The sequence below is a fragment of the Aquarana catesbeiana genome, linkage group LG03 (genome assembly GCF_042186555.1).
Source record: "Aquarana catesbeiana isolate 2022-GZ linkage group LG03, ASM4218655v1, whole genome shotgun sequence".
Taxonomy (NCBI): domain Eukaryota; kingdom Metazoa; phylum Chordata; class Amphibia; order Anura; family Ranidae; genus Aquarana; species Aquarana catesbeiana.
In genome coordinates, this window is record NC_133326.1 from 379,395,648 (window position 1) to 379,413,159 (window position 17,512).

Genomic DNA, 17,512 nt, shown 5'->3' on the forward strand with positions numbered 1-17,512 from the left:
CACCGGGGGGCGTGCGCGCGCCGCTGACGGTGATCGCGCGTGCCCGCCGTGTCACTGGGCACCCGGTGCGCGTGCCCTCCAGGAGCCCAGCCCTGAATCGTTATGTGATCACAGAGAGGCTGAGTGTTGTAGTGATCTCACGAGCGAGATATTAAGAAATGCTGTTTTTTATTTTACTTCTTATAAGTGCAATTTTATGGGGGCATTTTAATTAACCACTAGCCAGAAATACTGCGACAGGTCGGCTCTCCTGTGTGAATTGCTGTACTTGTACAGTGGCTCACGCAGGCGCAGTTGCGGGCGGGTGCGCGCCCCTGGCGGCACACTCTCGCTCCTGCGTGCCCGCGGGTTGGGCGGACTTGATGTCTGCCGGCGACCTGCGATCGCCTAATACAGAGGCAGAACGCGGATCTGCCTTTGTAAACAAGGCAAATCCCCGTTCTGACAGGGGACATGTCAGAGATCTACTGTTCTCAGTGATCTCTGTCATGTCCCTGGAAGTCTGCCCCCCCACATTTAGAATACACCTAGGGAACACACTTAACCCCATGATCAGCCCCTAGTGTTAACCCCTTCCCTGCCAGTGTCATTTTTACATTGATCAGTTAATTTTCATAGCACTGGTCCCCAAAAAGTGTCATTTGGGGTCAGATTTGTCCGCTGCAATGTCACAGTCCCACTAAAAGTCGCAGACCGCCACCATTACTAGTAAAAACAATAAGAAAAAATAAAAGTCCCTAAATCTATCCCATAGTTTGTAAACGCAATAACGTTTGTGCAAACCAATCAATATACGTCTATTGCGATTTAGAATATATATTGGCCTAAACTGATGAATAAATGCGTTTTTTTTTTTTTTTTTGGATATGTATTATAGCTAAAAGTAAAATAAAAATTGTGTTTTTTTCAAAATTCAAGTGTGACTTTAGGCTAAATCACACCTGAAGCGGTGTACAGGAACGCTCCGGACCCCAGACACGAACCCGCGGCCGCACATGTGTGAACCTAGCCTAAAGGGGGAACAGACAGTGACAAAAACTGACGTGTGTTCTTATCCATCTACACTCTGTCCAAAACAACAGCAAAAAAAAAAGCTTTTTCCTTTAGTAACACTTTATGTTATTGAGTGAATGAGGTTTAGCTGTAGAATTGTGATTGTTGTAATACCCTCAGCCGTCCAGTAGAGGGCGGCAGAGGCCCAGGGCTTCCTTTGGTTCTGTACAATTTGAATACAAACATCGATATTAACGAGCGGCGCGCTGCCGGTTTCTTTGAGCCCTTATTATCAGTGTTTTGTGGCGGGTTATCCCTCGGGTGTGCGATCCCTTTGGTTCCGCCTAGGTGCTGTGTACAGAAAGCAGTGACAGCATCACCTTTGTAGCGGGGCTCCGGACTACAGTTCCCAGCATGCTCCGCAGCGGGAGGGCGGGGCCAGGCCGGAGATTCGGGGCGCTGTGATCAGTGGCCGCCCGGTGTGTATGTAGTTGTGTGCTGGGAGCGGACTGTGCTGTGTATACTGGGAGCTGTACGGAGCCGGGTGTATAGGGCGCTCAGTCCGGACCTAGGTGGGAGGTGATAGGACTCACTGATGCAGATGGGAGTTTCCAGGAAGTCCAGTGGCCATATTGGATCCCATTGAGATCTATGAGCTGGGATTGCATCAATTCACAAGAACACAGCAGCCGGGGACACCGTGCCGGGGACTGAGCCTTGCCGAGACACCATGGCAGCGACTGATGTGGAGCGGAGCATTGTGAGTGATGACGGGGGAATGTGGGGGGACACGGGCCCCGGATGTGTATGGGCACTCCGGAGAGATACCCGGCACACATGGCAAACTTTTCATCATAGTACAACTTCTCTCTGCCATCCTACACCCAGCTCTAAGCTCTGCTATAGGGGCATCACCACTTTATATAGATCTGTAACTTCAGGGGCCCACTACCCACCACTACTGGGGGCTCATATCACCGACACCAACTTCAAGGCAAGGGGAACCCAGTCCTATCATTGGTATAGGGCCCTGACTTCACACTGTGCTATTACCATGTCACGATATAGGTCCCCTGACTGTACACTGTGCTATTACCATGTCACATAGGTCCCCTGACTGCACACTGTGCTGTTACCATGTCACATAGGTCCCCTGACTGCACACTGTGCTATTACCATGTCGCATAGGTCCCCTGACTGCACACTGTGCTATTCCCATGTCACGATATAGGTCCCCTGACTGCACACTGTGCTATTCCCATGTCACGATATAGGTCCCCTGACTGCACACTGTGCTATTCCCATGTCACGATATAGGTCCCCTGACTGCACACTGTGCTATTCCCATGTCACGATATAGGTCCCCTGACTGCACACTGTGCTATTACCATGTCACGATATAGGTCCCCTGACTGCACACTGTGCTATTACCATGTCACGATATAGGTCCCCTGACTGCACACTGTGCTATTACCATGTCACGATATAGGTCCCCTGACTGCACACTGTGCTATTACCATGTCACGATATAGGTCCCCTGACTGCACACTGTGCTATTACCATGTCACGATATAGGTCCCCTGACTGCACACTGTGCTATTACCATGTCACGATATAGGTCCCCTGACTGCACACTGTGCTATTACCATGTCACGATATAGGTCCCCTGACTGCACACTGTGCTATTACCATGTCACGATATAGGTCCCCTGACTGCACACTGTGCTATTACCATGTCACGATATAGGTCCCCTGACTGCACACTGTGCTATTACCATGTCACATAGGTCCCCTGACTGCACACTGTGCTATTACCATGTCACATAGGTCCCCTGACTGCACACTGTGCTATTACCATGTCACATAGGTCCCCTGACTGCACACTGTGCTATTACCATGTCACATAGGTCCCCTGACTGCACACTGTGCTATTACCATGTCACATAGGTCCCCTGACTGCACACTGTGCTATTACCATGTCATGATATAGGGCCCCTGACTGCACACTGTGCTATTACCATGTCACGATATAGGTCCCCTGACTGTACACTGTGCTATTACCATGTCACATAGGTCCCCTGACTGCACACCACTGTGCTATTACCATGTCACGATATAGGGCCCCTGACTGCACACTGTGCTATTACCATGTCACGATATAGGTCCCCTGACTGCACACTGTGCTATTACCATGTCACGATATAGGTCCCCTGACTGCACACTGTGCTATTACCATGTCACGATATAGGTCCCCTGACTGCACACTGTGCTATTACCATGTCACGATATAGGTCCCCTGACTGCACACTGTGCTATTACCATGTCACGATATAGGTCCCCTGACTGCACACTGTGCTATTACCATGTCACGATATAGGTCCCCTGACTGCACACTGTGCTATTACCATGTCACGATATAGGTCCCCTGACTGCACACTGTGCTATTACCATGTCACGATATAGGTCCCCTGACTGCACACTGTGCTATTACCATGTCACGATATAGGTCCCCTGACTGTACACCACTGTGCTATTACCATGTCACGATATAGGGCCCCTGACTGCACACTGTGCTATTACCATGTCACGATATAGGTCCCCTGACTGCACACTGTGCTATTACCATGTCACGATATAGGTCCCCTGACTGCACACTGTGCTATTACCATGTCACGATATAGGTCCCCTGACTTCACACTGTGCTATTACCATGTCACGATATAGGGCCCCTGGCTTCACACTGTGTTATTACCATGTCACGATATAGGACCCCTGGCTTCACACTGTGTTATTACCATGTCACGATATAGGGCCCCTGGCTTCACACTGTGTTATTACCATGTCACGATATAGGGCCCCTGACTTCACACTGTGTTATTACCATGTCACGATATAGGGCCCCTGACTTCACACTGTGTTATTACCATGTCACGATATAGGGCCCCTGACTTCACACTGTGTTATTACCATGTCACGATATAGGGCCCCTGACTTCACACTGTGTTATTACCATGTCACGATATAGGGCCCCTGACTTCACACTGTGTTATTACCATGTCACGATATAGGGCCCCTGACTTCACACTGTGTTATTACCATGTCACGATATAGGGCCCCTGACTTCCCCCCTATCTATTACCATGTCACGATATAGGGCCTCTGACTTCATGACCTGGGTTCACACTGGAACATGCAGCGGCTCACAGCAGGAGTCCAGTGCGTCTCCCTTCACCGTTTCAGGACCGATTTTCAGGCTAAATTTTTACCTGAAACAGACCAAAAGATGCACAGGGCTCCTGTGCAATTCGCACCGGAGCCGCTGTGGAGATATGTGAACTGGCTCTATAGAGAGCCGGTCACAATCTCCTGTTATGCGAATTGGATGCAGAGAAACCCACATCCAATTTGCGTATGTGTGAACCTGGCCTCAATGTGCTATTGCAATGCCATGTTATGATATGGGTATCCTGACTTGATGTCCCTTAAATGTGCTACAGCATTACCATGTCATAATATAGGGCCCCTGACTTGATGACTTATATATGTTTTTGCCATACCATGATATAGGTCTCCTGACTCTATGACCCTTTAGTGTGCTATTGTATTGCAATGTCTTGAAATAGGACCCCTGACTGGGACTTGGTGACTCTTACGTATGCTTCTGACATACTATGAAATTCTAAAGGTCTTCTGACTTCATGACCCTTCAGTGTGCTATTGCAATGCCATGTCATGATATAGGGCCCCTGACTTGATGACTCTTCCAGGTGCTATTGTAATACCATGTCATGATTTAGGGCCCCTGACTCTTGCAGTGTCATGTCATGTCCTGTCCTGATATAGGGGTCCTGACTTTGTTCAATGTGCTATTGCGATGTTATGTCATGATTTAGCGCTCTTTGACTTAGTAGTGCTATACCAAGTCATGATCCTTAAATGTGCTTATGCTATGTCATGATATAGGGCCCCTGACTTGAGCTCCAAATTTACTATTGCAGTACCACGATATGGGTCTCCTGACTTGGTGACCCCTAAATGTACTTTTGCAGAGCCATGATATAGGACCCTTGACTTGGTAGCCCTTAAATGTTCTATAGCCATGCCGTATCATGATATGGAGGCTCCTGACTTGATGACTCTTAAATGTGTTCTTTCCATAGCAACGCCACGATCTACTGTAGGTCTCCTGACTTGGTAACCTATAAAAGTGCTAAAGCAATCCCATGTTGCAGGTCTTTCCGGACTAGGTTACCCTTAAATGTGCTGTTGCAATAGCCAAATAAGTTACTGATAAACTCGCTAGCTTAGAAAGGATCTTCAGAATATACTGTGTAAAGTTTAATTTGCAGCTTTTTGTAAGTAGAATGTGTCTTGTACAGCAGTGTAGAAGTTACATAGTGATTTGCATGTGACAGATAAGCCTCTAGCCAAGTGACAGTGACCTTCCTCCCCTGTGATGCCACTTGTGCCGCCCAGCTGTTTGACAGCACCTCTGGTTCTTGCGTTTGTATCTTCCAGGCTGGGCTTTGTTCATAGAAGTTCTTTTACTAAGTATAGTGTGTTACACAATGTACTCCAGGAGCTGGAATTCCAATAAAAGTGGAAATCTTTTCATCTCCTGCTATCTATGTTTGCCATCTCCTCTGTGCTGGTACAGGGGCATGACAAATTAACACATTCTTTGCTAAAGTAAAGCCTCTGGTATTTCTAGTTCACAAATCTAGAGTATGGGAAGTAGAAGCAAATGAAGATAATGGGGGTCAGCCCCATGGCTTAGTGATTATTAGTACTTATGCCTTGCAGCATTGGGCTTCATTCACATCAGATGTGGTGGGACTGCACTGGGCGGTTATTCCAGCACAGTCCTACCGCAGCCTTGCGGTGGTGTGCGGGCACAGTGCGCTGAAGAAGACTAGTGCGTGCGCTACTTTTTTTTTTTTTTTTTCTTCCGATGCGTAAGGCACCGCACAGCAGGCAATGGAACTTTTATGAAAAGTCTGTGTGACATTTAAGTAAAGTTTAAAAAAAAAAAAAAAAAAAAAAAAAAAAAAGGGGGGGGGGGGGGAGGGGGACGTGCTGTACAAAGCAGTGATTCCCAACAGACTGCGCCAAACACCAGCCACTGGGTTATAAAGCAATAAGCCTGGTGTGAACGGACCCTTGGGGTCCTTGGTTTGAGTCTTGGCCAGGGCACTGTCTGCTTGGGGTGTGCATGTTCTCCATGTTCCTGTGTTTCCTCAGACATTCTAAAGACATGCTGGTAGGGTAATTGGCCTGAGTATATGTGTAGTCTATAATCCAGTTGCAGCCTCCAAGACAAACCATGGTATCACTTCAATAAATGGCTAATGCAGCTCATGTATTTGTGGATTTCACAGAGCATGACCATGAGCACATGACTGACTTGTTCTGCTCGTTCTAAACGAAAGTGAAGGGGAGGAAGAAATGTTTGAGAGTTTAGAGGATGTTACAAGGAAACAGAAAAAAAAACAGTAATTTAATTAAAAATAGTTTTACAGGGCTTCTAACCTTCACGTAAGGTGTATATACATTTGCAAAGAGGGTGGTCTTTAACGCACACATGCCACACGTGTCCATGGTCAGCAGAGCATTCTGTCCTGAGTGTGCTCCAAGCACAGTGACTGAGCTGTCAAAGATCTCTAAAGGAAAATTGTACAAGCAGATTGTATAATTTAATGTATGGCCAGCCTAAAGCCGGGTACACACTATGTATATTTTTTTTGTTTAACCCAGCAGGTGGAACGCAAAAAAACTGAAAAGCTCGGGAGGCACTGCTGTAGTAACTATCCAGTGTTAGAACAACACGATCTCCCCCCGCTGAGCTGTTGTGTTCTGACAGGAGGACGGCCTTCCACCACAACACACAGGTCATGGCTAAGAACACTGATCGGATGCCGATCGGCAGATCTTTTCTGGTCCTACCCCTTCAACAGAAGCCGGCCTGGCTGCCATACACATGGGTCGATGCCACCCGAAATTCGAACTGTGTGTATGGCCCTTAGGGATTGCGTCACTTTAAGACTACTTGAATTTTAGATAAGCATTCAGTTCTTTTGTTAAAGTGTCAGCTCACTTTTACCGAAAAAAATGTAAAGGTGAACTAATGCCGTACACCCCCCATTGCCACTACTAAACTCCGGCGGTTGCTGAGCTGGCAGCACCCCACAGCCGATCCACCCGTTTGAAAAGGGATTTGTAAACCGTGCTCTTTATCCTCTTCTTTGGGCAATGCTTCCAGGATGGACCAGATCCATTCTGATTGGTAAGCACAGTTCCAGTGAATTGATCTGATCTGCCCTGGAAGTGCTGCATGGAGAAGAGTGGATCGCTGTAGGGGCTGCGGGGTTGCTAACAGCGAGGACCGGGTGGGGTAGGGTGTCTGCTGTTTTCTTTTTCTGTAGAGGAGAACTAACCCTTTAAATGCTGTGTAGCATTTTACTGACAAGGCTAAAGAACCTGTGACGAGAGAAATATGGGGGCCACCATTGCTGACTTGGTTTTGTTGCTGCAGCTCCCAGAGCTGTCATGTTCATCTTGGCTTCATTACTAAACAAGTTTGTGAAAACTTTCTGCCTCCTTCCTCCATGCTTGTTCCAGGTCAGCAGCTCACTAGGTAATGAAGACCCAGGATCCAGAAGACAGTCGGGAGCCTGCACCTTTTTAAGGACTTGTCAAAAGCTCCCAAAGTTTTATCCTCATTTGTTTGCTTTAAAGTGTAAGTAAACTCTCCTATCGTTTTCAGCCAAAGAAGCTGCCATCTTTGCCTCTGTTTAATCTACAACTGCCATGATGCTGCACATGTGATCAGTTATGACACCAGCCATTGGATGGCTTGACAGTTTGGTTGAGAGCACAACCAATGGGAGTGTTACATTTCCGGCACGTGCCGTAAATGAAACAGTTTTATGGATGGGTTTACTTCCGCTTTAAAGTACACCTGTCACTTTTTGTCTATTCGGGTAAAAGTGCCAGGTTCTCTTGATGACTCTTTCTCCCTTCCAATTGCTTAATCAACTTCTGTTGAAGGGACATGTTGGCAAATTTTCTATCGATCAGCGGCTCCAGACAGTCAGCTGATGATTGTATTCTGACAGTGGCGGGTACAAATTTAGTCAATAACCTCCTCCTAAATTATTTGTTTCTGTCCTCTATGCTTGGGTATATACAGCCTAAATATCAGCTGGTTCAACAAGAACCTGGTTGATTCTGCTGCTCTCTATCTCCCCCTTCTGGCCATGTCCCCAGTTCAGCTGTGTTGGCAACTCTGCACATGCTCCGTTTTCAGTGAGTTTCTTTGCTGAGCATTTCCTCCCTATCACATCTGAGCAGCCTATATGACTATAGAGTCACACGTGGGTGTATACACAGTGGTAAATGACAACCCACTCCCTCCTCCTCCTCCTCCATGCCCACTAACCAGCTAAACACAAAAGGGGTAGGATATTACATGTAGATTGATGGTGGCTTCATCTTCCTCTTATTCTAAGACACAAGCTAGAGGGATGTGACACAGCCTGTAAAATAGGAAGAACCGCGCTAACACAAAAACATATAAGCAGCAGCATATAGTGCGATCACACCAAAATCTAGAGTCCTGTAAAAAGCTGCGCTAAAATTATTAAAAGTTCATATAAATGACATCAAGGGGATTTCTCCAAGTCCTTATTTCAAAGTGAAAACACCACCACCGTGCACTTCTAAGCAGTAGTGACAATCCACCCTAGTAGTAGAGCCTGCTTACCAGATGGCAAGCATAAAAGGGCAAGTGGCTTTAGCCTAGCCAAGGCCTTTTAGCTTGCTGACGCTCCCGGTGTTCCTATGGGGGGTAAATCTCCAGGCTCCCTTAGGTTATCCTCATGTCGCCATTCAACACGAAAAACCCGGATGACTGGTGGGATGTCTGTGTTCCAGACACAGCCTGACTGGCAGAAATCTGCCCTCACCATGTTATTACCAAACTAATAAAATAGTAAAGATTTGATTTCAAATATACTGTATATTTGTATGACAACTTAAAATAGTTTTCATATTCATTTTTACGCTGTAAAAGGCTGTTTCTTTATTTTGAACATGTGACCAGCAGCCAGGGGGAATAAAAATCAATGATTTAAAAAAATGATTTTTATTTAATCAAATCTATTTTAATAAAATGCTTAATTTCATGCTGAATAAATTAAATTGTGTAGCTTGAGGCATTATATTCTGCAATAGTTACATCTTTGGTAAACTCATTCAACGAATCCAAGTTTTGCATGCCGAGGTAACATGCACTGCATTGATGCATTCACACAATTTCACAGTAACCATGAGATAAAACAAAGTTCAGGAATATTCCCTTATCCCTTTTTTTTTTTTTTTTTTTTTTTAAATCTGTATGATTGAATCAGTTCTGTTATCGCTGCTTTACTAACCTGACCGCTTTCTAAATGGGAAACCTTCTTCATTTTGTTTGCAAATATTAACCACTTCCGGACCGGCTCACGCCGATATACGTCAGCACTTTGAAGAGGGATATTGTTGTTATGGCAGTAGCTAGCTAACATAACCCCAGTATACTCTTCTTCAGTGAGCGGTCGGGTTTCAGATAAAAGTGGTCTCTGGCGAATTTTTTGCGAGATCACTTTTATCGGTGGCGGGAGAGGGGCCCTCCCGCTGCTCTCAGGTGCCCTCCGCCGCTTACCGGAGCCGTTGATAACGGTGTAGGCGATTGAGTCCTCTCCCTGGCTTGGTATGGAGAGGAGTGAGGGGAAGATGGCCCCCACCCGTCTCCATATCATTGCAGGGTGGAAGTGACATCAAAACATCACTTCCGCCCATAGCTCTTAAAGCAACATTTTATTTATTTAAAATGACATTTCATTTTTTTTTTATTGCATTTTAGTGTAGATATGATATCTGAGGTCTTTTTGACTCCAGATCTCATATTTAAGAGGTCCTGTCATGCTTTTTTCTATTACAAGGGATGTTTACAAAAACTTTTTTTTTTTTTTTCTTTTTAAACGCGCCCCGTCCCGCCAAGCTCGCGTGCAGAAGCGAACGCATATGTGAGTAGCGCCCGCATATGAAAATAGTGTTCAAACCACACGTGAGGTATCGGCGCAATCGGTAGAGTGAGAGCGATAATTCTAGCCATAGACCTCCTCTGTAACTCAAAACATGCAACCTGTAGATTTTTTTTTTTTTAAACGTCACCTATGGAGATTTTTAAGGGTAAAAGTTTGCCGCCATTCCACGAGCGGTCGCAATTTTGAAGCGTGACATGTTGGGTATCAATTTACCCGGCGTAACATTATCTTTCACACTATTTAAAAAAAAAAAAAAGGGGGGGGCAAACTTTATTGTTTGTTTTTTAATTCAAAAAAGTGTATTTTTCCCAAAAAAAGTGCGCTTGTAAGACCGCTGTGCAAATACGGTGTGACAAAGTATTGGAACGACCGACATTTTATTCTCAAGGGTGTTAGAAAAAAAAAAAAAAGATAGATAGATGTTTGGGGTTCTAAGGTTCTAAGTAATTTTCTAGCAAAAAACAGTTTTTAACTTAAACACCAAATCTCAGAAAGCGGCTCAGTCCTTAAGATATATATATTTATATTTAACCACTTCAATACCGGGCCAATTCTGACACTTTGCTCCTACATGTAAAAATCATCATTTTTTTGCTAGAAAATTACATAGAACCCCCAAACATTATATATGTTTTTTTTAGCAAAGACCCTAGAGAATACAATGGCGGTTGTTGCAACTTTTTATCTCACACAGTATTTGCGCAGGAATTTTTCGAACGCGTTTTTTTGGGGGGGGAAAAAACTGTTTTGTGTTTTAAAAAAAAAAACAAAACAGTAAAGTTAGCCCAATGTTTTTGCATTTTGTGAAAGATGAAGTTACGCCAAGTAAATAGATACCTAACATGTCACACTTCAAAATTGCACACGCTCGTGGAATGGCGCCAATGTTCGGTACTTAAAAATCCCCATAGGCAACGCTTATAATTTTTTTTACTGGTTACATGTTTTGAGTTACAGAGGAGGTCTAGGGCCAAAATTATTGCTCTCGCTCCAACGTTTGCGGCGATACCTCACATGTATGGTTTGAACACCATAGGCAACGCTTATAATTTTTTTTACTGGTTACATGTTTTGAGTTACAGAGGAGGTCTAGGGCCAAAATTATTGCTCTCGCTCCAACGTTTGCGGCGATACCTCACATGTATGGTTTGAACACCGTTTTCATATGTGGGCGGGACTTACGTATGCGTTCGCTTCTGCGTGCGAGCACACGGGGACAGCGGCGCTTTAAAAATATTATTTTATTTTTTAATTTTAACACTTTTTTTGAAAAAAAAAAAAAATTGATCGCTTTTATTCCTATTACAAGGAATGTAAACATCCCTTGTAATAGCAATATGACATGTCAGGTGCTCTTAATAGTGAGATATGGGGTCAATAAGACCCCATATCTCACCACTAGGCTGGGAAGCCTGAAATTAAAAAAAATAAATAAAACGATCGCCGCTTCCCAGCCGAAGCGGCGCCGTTTTTTTGAATGGAGAGGCCGGGCGTGGCGTCATAACATCGCGCCCGGCCTCCGACGATCATAGAGACTCCGGGGACCATCTGGTCCGCCGGAAATCTCTACGATCTACATCCGGCGCCGGCGGATCCGCTCTCCGCCTCACCGATCGTAACGGTGAGTCGGAGCAAGCACCGGAGGGCGGCGGGAGGGGGGGGACGTCCCCTCTCGCCTCCCATAGGAACTATCAAGCGGCGGAACGGCCGCTATGATTGTTCCTATGGTGTAGAGATTCGCCGGCTGAAACCGGCAATATCTGAATGATGTCTGTAACTACAGGCATCATTCAGATATACCTGCTCAAAGCCCAGGACGTCATATGACGTCTGTGGGCTGGAAGTGGTTAACAATTTAGTGCCATCATACAGAAAGAGAAGGGACAATGAAAATTAAATGGTGTGTGTTTAGTATCACTTTAGACCCCTTTGACACTGCGGCATCAGCGGCAAAGCTATTTTGCTGAGGTTTTCGGCTGCTAGTAGGACGCTTTTAACCCCCGCTAGTGGCCGAAAAACAGTTAAAAAGACCTGCAATGCGGTTCGGTGGCGCTGCCCATTCATTTCAATGTGTATACAACGCTTCAGAGATGCTGTTGCAGGAGGGTTTTTTTTTTTTTTTTTTTTTTTTTTTTTTTAAACGTCCTGCCAGCTCATCGCCTCAGTGTGAAAGCACTCGGGTTTTCACACTGATACTGCAGGGGAGCTGTTTTTTCAGGCGCTATTTTTACCCCAAAGCGCCTGAAAACTGCCTTGGTGTGAAAGGGGTCTAACGGATGCATAATACTTAGTACAGTTGAGTTTGTCTGTTGATTGCTTTGGCTAGTTTTGACAGTACATTACGTTTTTGAAGTGTTGGATTGCACATTTGTATTATGTCTGAGTGTCCCGTCATCAGATGCATTCATGAATATTGCCACAAATCTAGTACTTCAAAATCTGCTTGCTGATCATCTGACCCTTTCCAGCATCCATGGGTGTCTTCATAGAGCCCAATAAGTTTTTCTCACTAAATGCAAGGCTTTCTCTGATTGAATGAGGTGGGGAGGTGACATCACCATCTCCACCTCGTCCAGTCTTTGTTTTTTCACCTTTTTTTTTTTCCTGACATTCTTCAAAGCTTTATTATTGATTAGATTTGGAAGAAGTACTGAATGTTCTCCCTCCCAACCTACAGCCTACAATAACTAATCTATAGTGGTAGTTGGATAGATTCCTATTGTCATTGGTTCATCTGGTTTTTTTTTGTTTTGGATAGAGGTAAAGAGTTAGGATTTTTTTTTTTTTTTTTATATATATTACTCTCTGCGCCCCATTGGGGGGATTCACCAGCTCTATTTATCTTATTTATGGTTATCAGTATAAGTGAAAAGAAAATCCGACATATTGAGTTGTCACCAGAACCAGAATAGCCAGGGGCACTAGTTCTGGTGACAACCAGGGATCCCCTCACTTCGCAGGAATTTTCTCTTGCTTCCTGTTTTGGCTATGGAACAGGAAGTGAAAGGAAATCTCCCTAATGGCATACAGATAGTTGAAAAAAAAATCCTGATGGGTTAGAACCCTCTTAACTCTATTCAAAATAAAAAGTTTGGCCTTTAATTTTACTTTAACAAATCTTAGTGTTTGTGTCCAGGCTTTTAATGGACAGGAAGTACTATAGACATGATTTAGTGGGCCCTGAAGTAACACTGCTACTGCAGTTATTTATGGCTGTCTTGTAGGCCTTTTTTTATATATCCCTGTTAGTACCACTTATGCATAAAAAAAAAGTTATTTTGGACACTTTAAATTTATTTTCTCCTCTACGAATAGATTCAATTGCTGCATACTTCGCACAACCACAATTAAAACGCTGTGTACAAAGGAAGACCATTAAATTGGAAGAGGGGGGTGTCCTAATTAGATGGGATTCACATAGTGTTTTAGTAAGAGATCTTTTTTTTTTTTTTGGAGAATTTCATGTTTTAAATTATCTGTAAAACTTTGTTCTGAAGGATTCTGCCAGGTTTTGCAATGTTTTGTAATACATTTAATAGTTCTTCTATACAAGGAATCAACACACAAACCCATAACTGTTTAGTATGAAAACTTATTTTAAAAGGTCATTGGATTGTGTGCTCCAATAATGTGGACTTGTACTACTGGTCCCTGTCTCAAAATAAAAAAAAAAATACTAGATAACGGAGTCCAGCATTGTCTGTCTTGATTGCAGCAGAGGTTTACACATAGTGAGTCATACAATAACTTAGACCCCTTTCACACAGAGGTTTACACATAGTGAGTCATACAATAACTTAGACCCCTTTCACACAGAGGTTTACACATAGTGAGTCATACAATAACTTAGACCCCTTTCACACAGAGGTTTACACATAGTGAGTCATACAATAACTTAGACCCCTTTCACACAGAGGTTTACACATAGTGAGTCATACAATAACTTAGACCCCTTTCACACTGGGGCGGTTTGCAGGCGTTATTGCGCTAAAAATAGCGCCTGCAAACTGCCCCTAAACAGCCTCCGCTGTTTGTTCAGTGTGAAAGCCCGAGGGCTTTCACACTGAAGCGGTGCGCTGGCAGGAGAAGAAAAAATCTCCTGTCAGCCGCTTCTTTGGAGCGGTGAAGGAGCGGTGTATTCACCGCTCCTAAACCGCTCCTGCCCATTGAAATCAATGGGACAGCGCGGCTATACCGCGGCTATAGCCGCGCTATACGAGGGGTTTTTACCCTTTTTCGGCTGCCAGCGGGGGGTTAAAACCGCACCGCTAGCGGCCGAATACCGCGGTAAAACAGCGCTATATTTTTATTTTTACAGCCGACGCCCCCTACCGCCCCAGTGTGAAAGGGGCCTTATAAACAATCCTATACCCACAGTTGATCCAGAGGAAGGCAAACACCCCAGCAAAGCATTAACCAGTTTGCTACAGCAGAGGCAATCGAATATTCCCTGGATCAACTTTATATAAATAAGTACTAACATTTATAGGTAATGTACATTTAGGAAAGAATCCACTTCTTTCAGTGGTCTTGTGGGTTCTCCCACTACCCCTCTTCTCCAGCTCAGCCATCTCTACTAGAGACACACCCCTGACACGCTCCCACACTGATGTCACATTTTAACATAATGACTGTGTCCGTGCAGCTGCATGTTCTAATAGACATCTATGGACTGCCTGCATGGGGATGTAAACCTCAGACATGAAATGTGAACAAATCCTATCCCTCTATAGTGTGTGCTTGTCTCTATCCAGCGAACTAAGGCCGCTTTCACACTTCAGCGTTTTGAATCCCGGGCTGATTTGCTGCCATTTGAAAGTACTGATGTGTAAATGACAAATCGCAGGGCTCACATTTAAGATAGCATTCATTTGAATGACACCTAAAATCGTGGTGCAGGTTTGCCTCGATTGTTGTGCAATAAATTGTGCTGCAATCACAGCAACCCGCTTCTCGTGAAAAATGTCGCTCACAAAAAAGTTCAGGAGCTACTTTTTGGGCGACATGCATCACGCAGTGAGGAGCACCAGGAATGTATTTAGCTGATAATCCACTTCAGCCCCAGAAGAATTTACCCACTTAATGACCAGGCCATATTTTGCAATCCGGCACTGCGTCGCTTTAACTGATAATTGCGCAGTCGTGCGACGTTGCTCCCAAACAAAATTGATGTCCTTTTTCCCCCACAAATAGAGCTTTCTTTGGGTGGTATTTTATCACCTCTGCAGTTTTTATTTTTTTTGCGCTATAAACAAAAAAAAACTGGGTTCTGTTTGTTTACATTGACAGATCCCCGTTCTGCCTCTCTGGAGGGAGAAAGGGGGCATGTGCATGCTATAGCCATTGAAGGGACCGACGTACACCTATGACGATTTGCGCAGCCGAGTCACCCTGCTGCATTATAACTGCGGCGGCTGGTCGGCAAGCGGTTAACTGACAGTTCGGTTGAACTTGTACCTAATCGTTCCCTTCAACCATTGCAGTTCTGCACTGTTAGCCTTCAACATGAACATCACACAGTCTGGGGTTCCTTTACAGCACTTGAAAAGGAAAACATGGTGCAAGATTGTTTCTTCTAACTACACATTACATTGTTTCTTTTTTTATCTTTCCATAGACTGTGTTCAGGATTTTCCACTATGGTAGAGGTTGGGAGCTGATTATATTTGGAGCTGGGACCAGCCTGTCCTTTGCCACTTTGACAGCTCTATCTTGAGCTCCTAATTGTGCATTATCTTAAAAAGCATATTGTAATCAATCCCTGGATAGAGATCAAAGTATCCAGCCAACCGCAGTCCTTGGCACGACAAGAGTCCTTTGTGTCTTCCTGTACTCTTGGAATACATTTACTTTTATTTCTGTTTAATTTTGCAACATCATTACCACAGGAGCCTTATTTATTCTAGAAGCCATGTAGAGCTTTTATCACAATTCTGGTCTCTGGGTATTTGAGTTCACAAAATGATTTGATCATTTTATTAAAAACAATCCAATAATATTTGATTAATTGGGATGCCTCCTGAGGTTTTATCTCTTTGGGTTAACAAGTCTGCACACCCCTGTAAAAATGCCAGATTTTTGAGATTTCAAAAAAATCAGACCAATATAAATCGCTTCTGATTTTTCTTTTTCCACCTTCAACCTCTTCATGCCAGAGGGTAAAACAAACCTTAAAACCCAGACCTGATTTTACAACTCTGTTATGTGTTAGTAAAACTGTACGTATGATTGCGACTAATTTGTGCATCCAGATGGATTATACCTTTTTTTTTTTTTTTTTTTTTTTTTTTTTTTATCACAGGAAAACTGGTCCAAAATAGTAAAAAAAAAAAAAAATTAAGCTCATAGGCTCCATGCACACTGAAGCTCATAAATGGGCGTTTTTTTTTTTTTTAACCGCTCAAACTCCCCACTGTTATCCTATGTGTCAATGCACACATGGACGTTTTTGGATGTTTATCAGCAGTGGAGTTTATGGGCTGTTTTCTGAACGCCAAAAAAAAAAAACGCGTTCAGGAGTCGTTTTTCTGACCACAAAAAACGCCAAACGCTCAAACGTGGCTCACCAGTATTTAACATTTTTGATTCATTGAGGAAAAAAAAAAAAACTATAACACGGAAAAATCTTAATAAACGCTGAAAGCTCACTGCAAAGCTACTGGCATTTTTATAACGTTATTTTAGCGTCCAGTGGGCATGGAGCCTAAAAAAAGTTAAAAGCTTTTGTGGGAGTATAGTTTTTGCTAAAAATTCAAACGCTGAAAAACGCTACTGCAAAAAAAGCTGCAAAACGCATTCTACAGCTAATGCTACTGGCGTTTCTATAATGCCCAGTCTGCATGAGGCCTTACCACCAAAGAACAACCCTAAATAAATTCTCCTGCTCCTGACGATTGCAGCGATATCACATATATGTTAGTTGTTATCTGTAGTAGGGCCCAGAAAAAATAGTGCAGCTCTGCGTAGAAACTATCAGCTTCCGGTTTATTTTTTGTCCAAGATTACTTGAACAAGCTGAAGCTGATTGGCTACCATGCACAGATGTACCAGCTTTTTTTTTTTTTTTTAAATCCTACCTAAAATATGCCGACCCTGGCTTTGACCTTTGACACTAATGCCCTGTACATACGGTTGGACATTCCGACAACAAAATCCACAAATTTTTTCCGACGGATGTTGGCTCAAACGTCTTGCATACACACGGTCACACAAAGTTGTCGGAAAATCTGATCGTTCTGAATGCGGTGACGTAATACACGTACGTCGGGTCTATAAACGGGGCAATAGCCAATAGCTTTAGTCTCTCTTAATTTATTCTGAGCATGCGTGGCACTTTGTGCGTCGGATTTGTGTACACACGATCGGAATTTCCGACAACGGATTTTGTTGTTAGAAAATTTTATAGCAAGCTCTCAAACTTTGTGTGTCGGAAA

General features: G+C 43.9%; 1 protein-coding gene across 3 annotated transcripts in view; it reads left to right on the top strand.

Moving 5' to 3' along the window:
• Nucleotides 1-1,235: 1,235 nt before the first annotated feature.
• SEPTIN8 (septin 8) overlaps nt 1,236-17,512 on the top strand; it is a 186,966-nt gene continuing 170,689 nt past the window's right edge. The window contains exon 1 of one of the 3 annotated variants that reach the window (XM_073620667.1): nt 1,236-1,753. In XM_073620667.1, the coding sequence (XP_073476768.1) occupies nt 1,724-1,753 (30 nt within the window). In that variant the 5' untranslated portion in view covers nt 1,236-1,723. The remainder of the gene's footprint in view (nt 1,754-17,512) is intronic. The other 2 variants (XM_073620666.1, XM_073620668.1) reach the window with 2 other exon arrangements.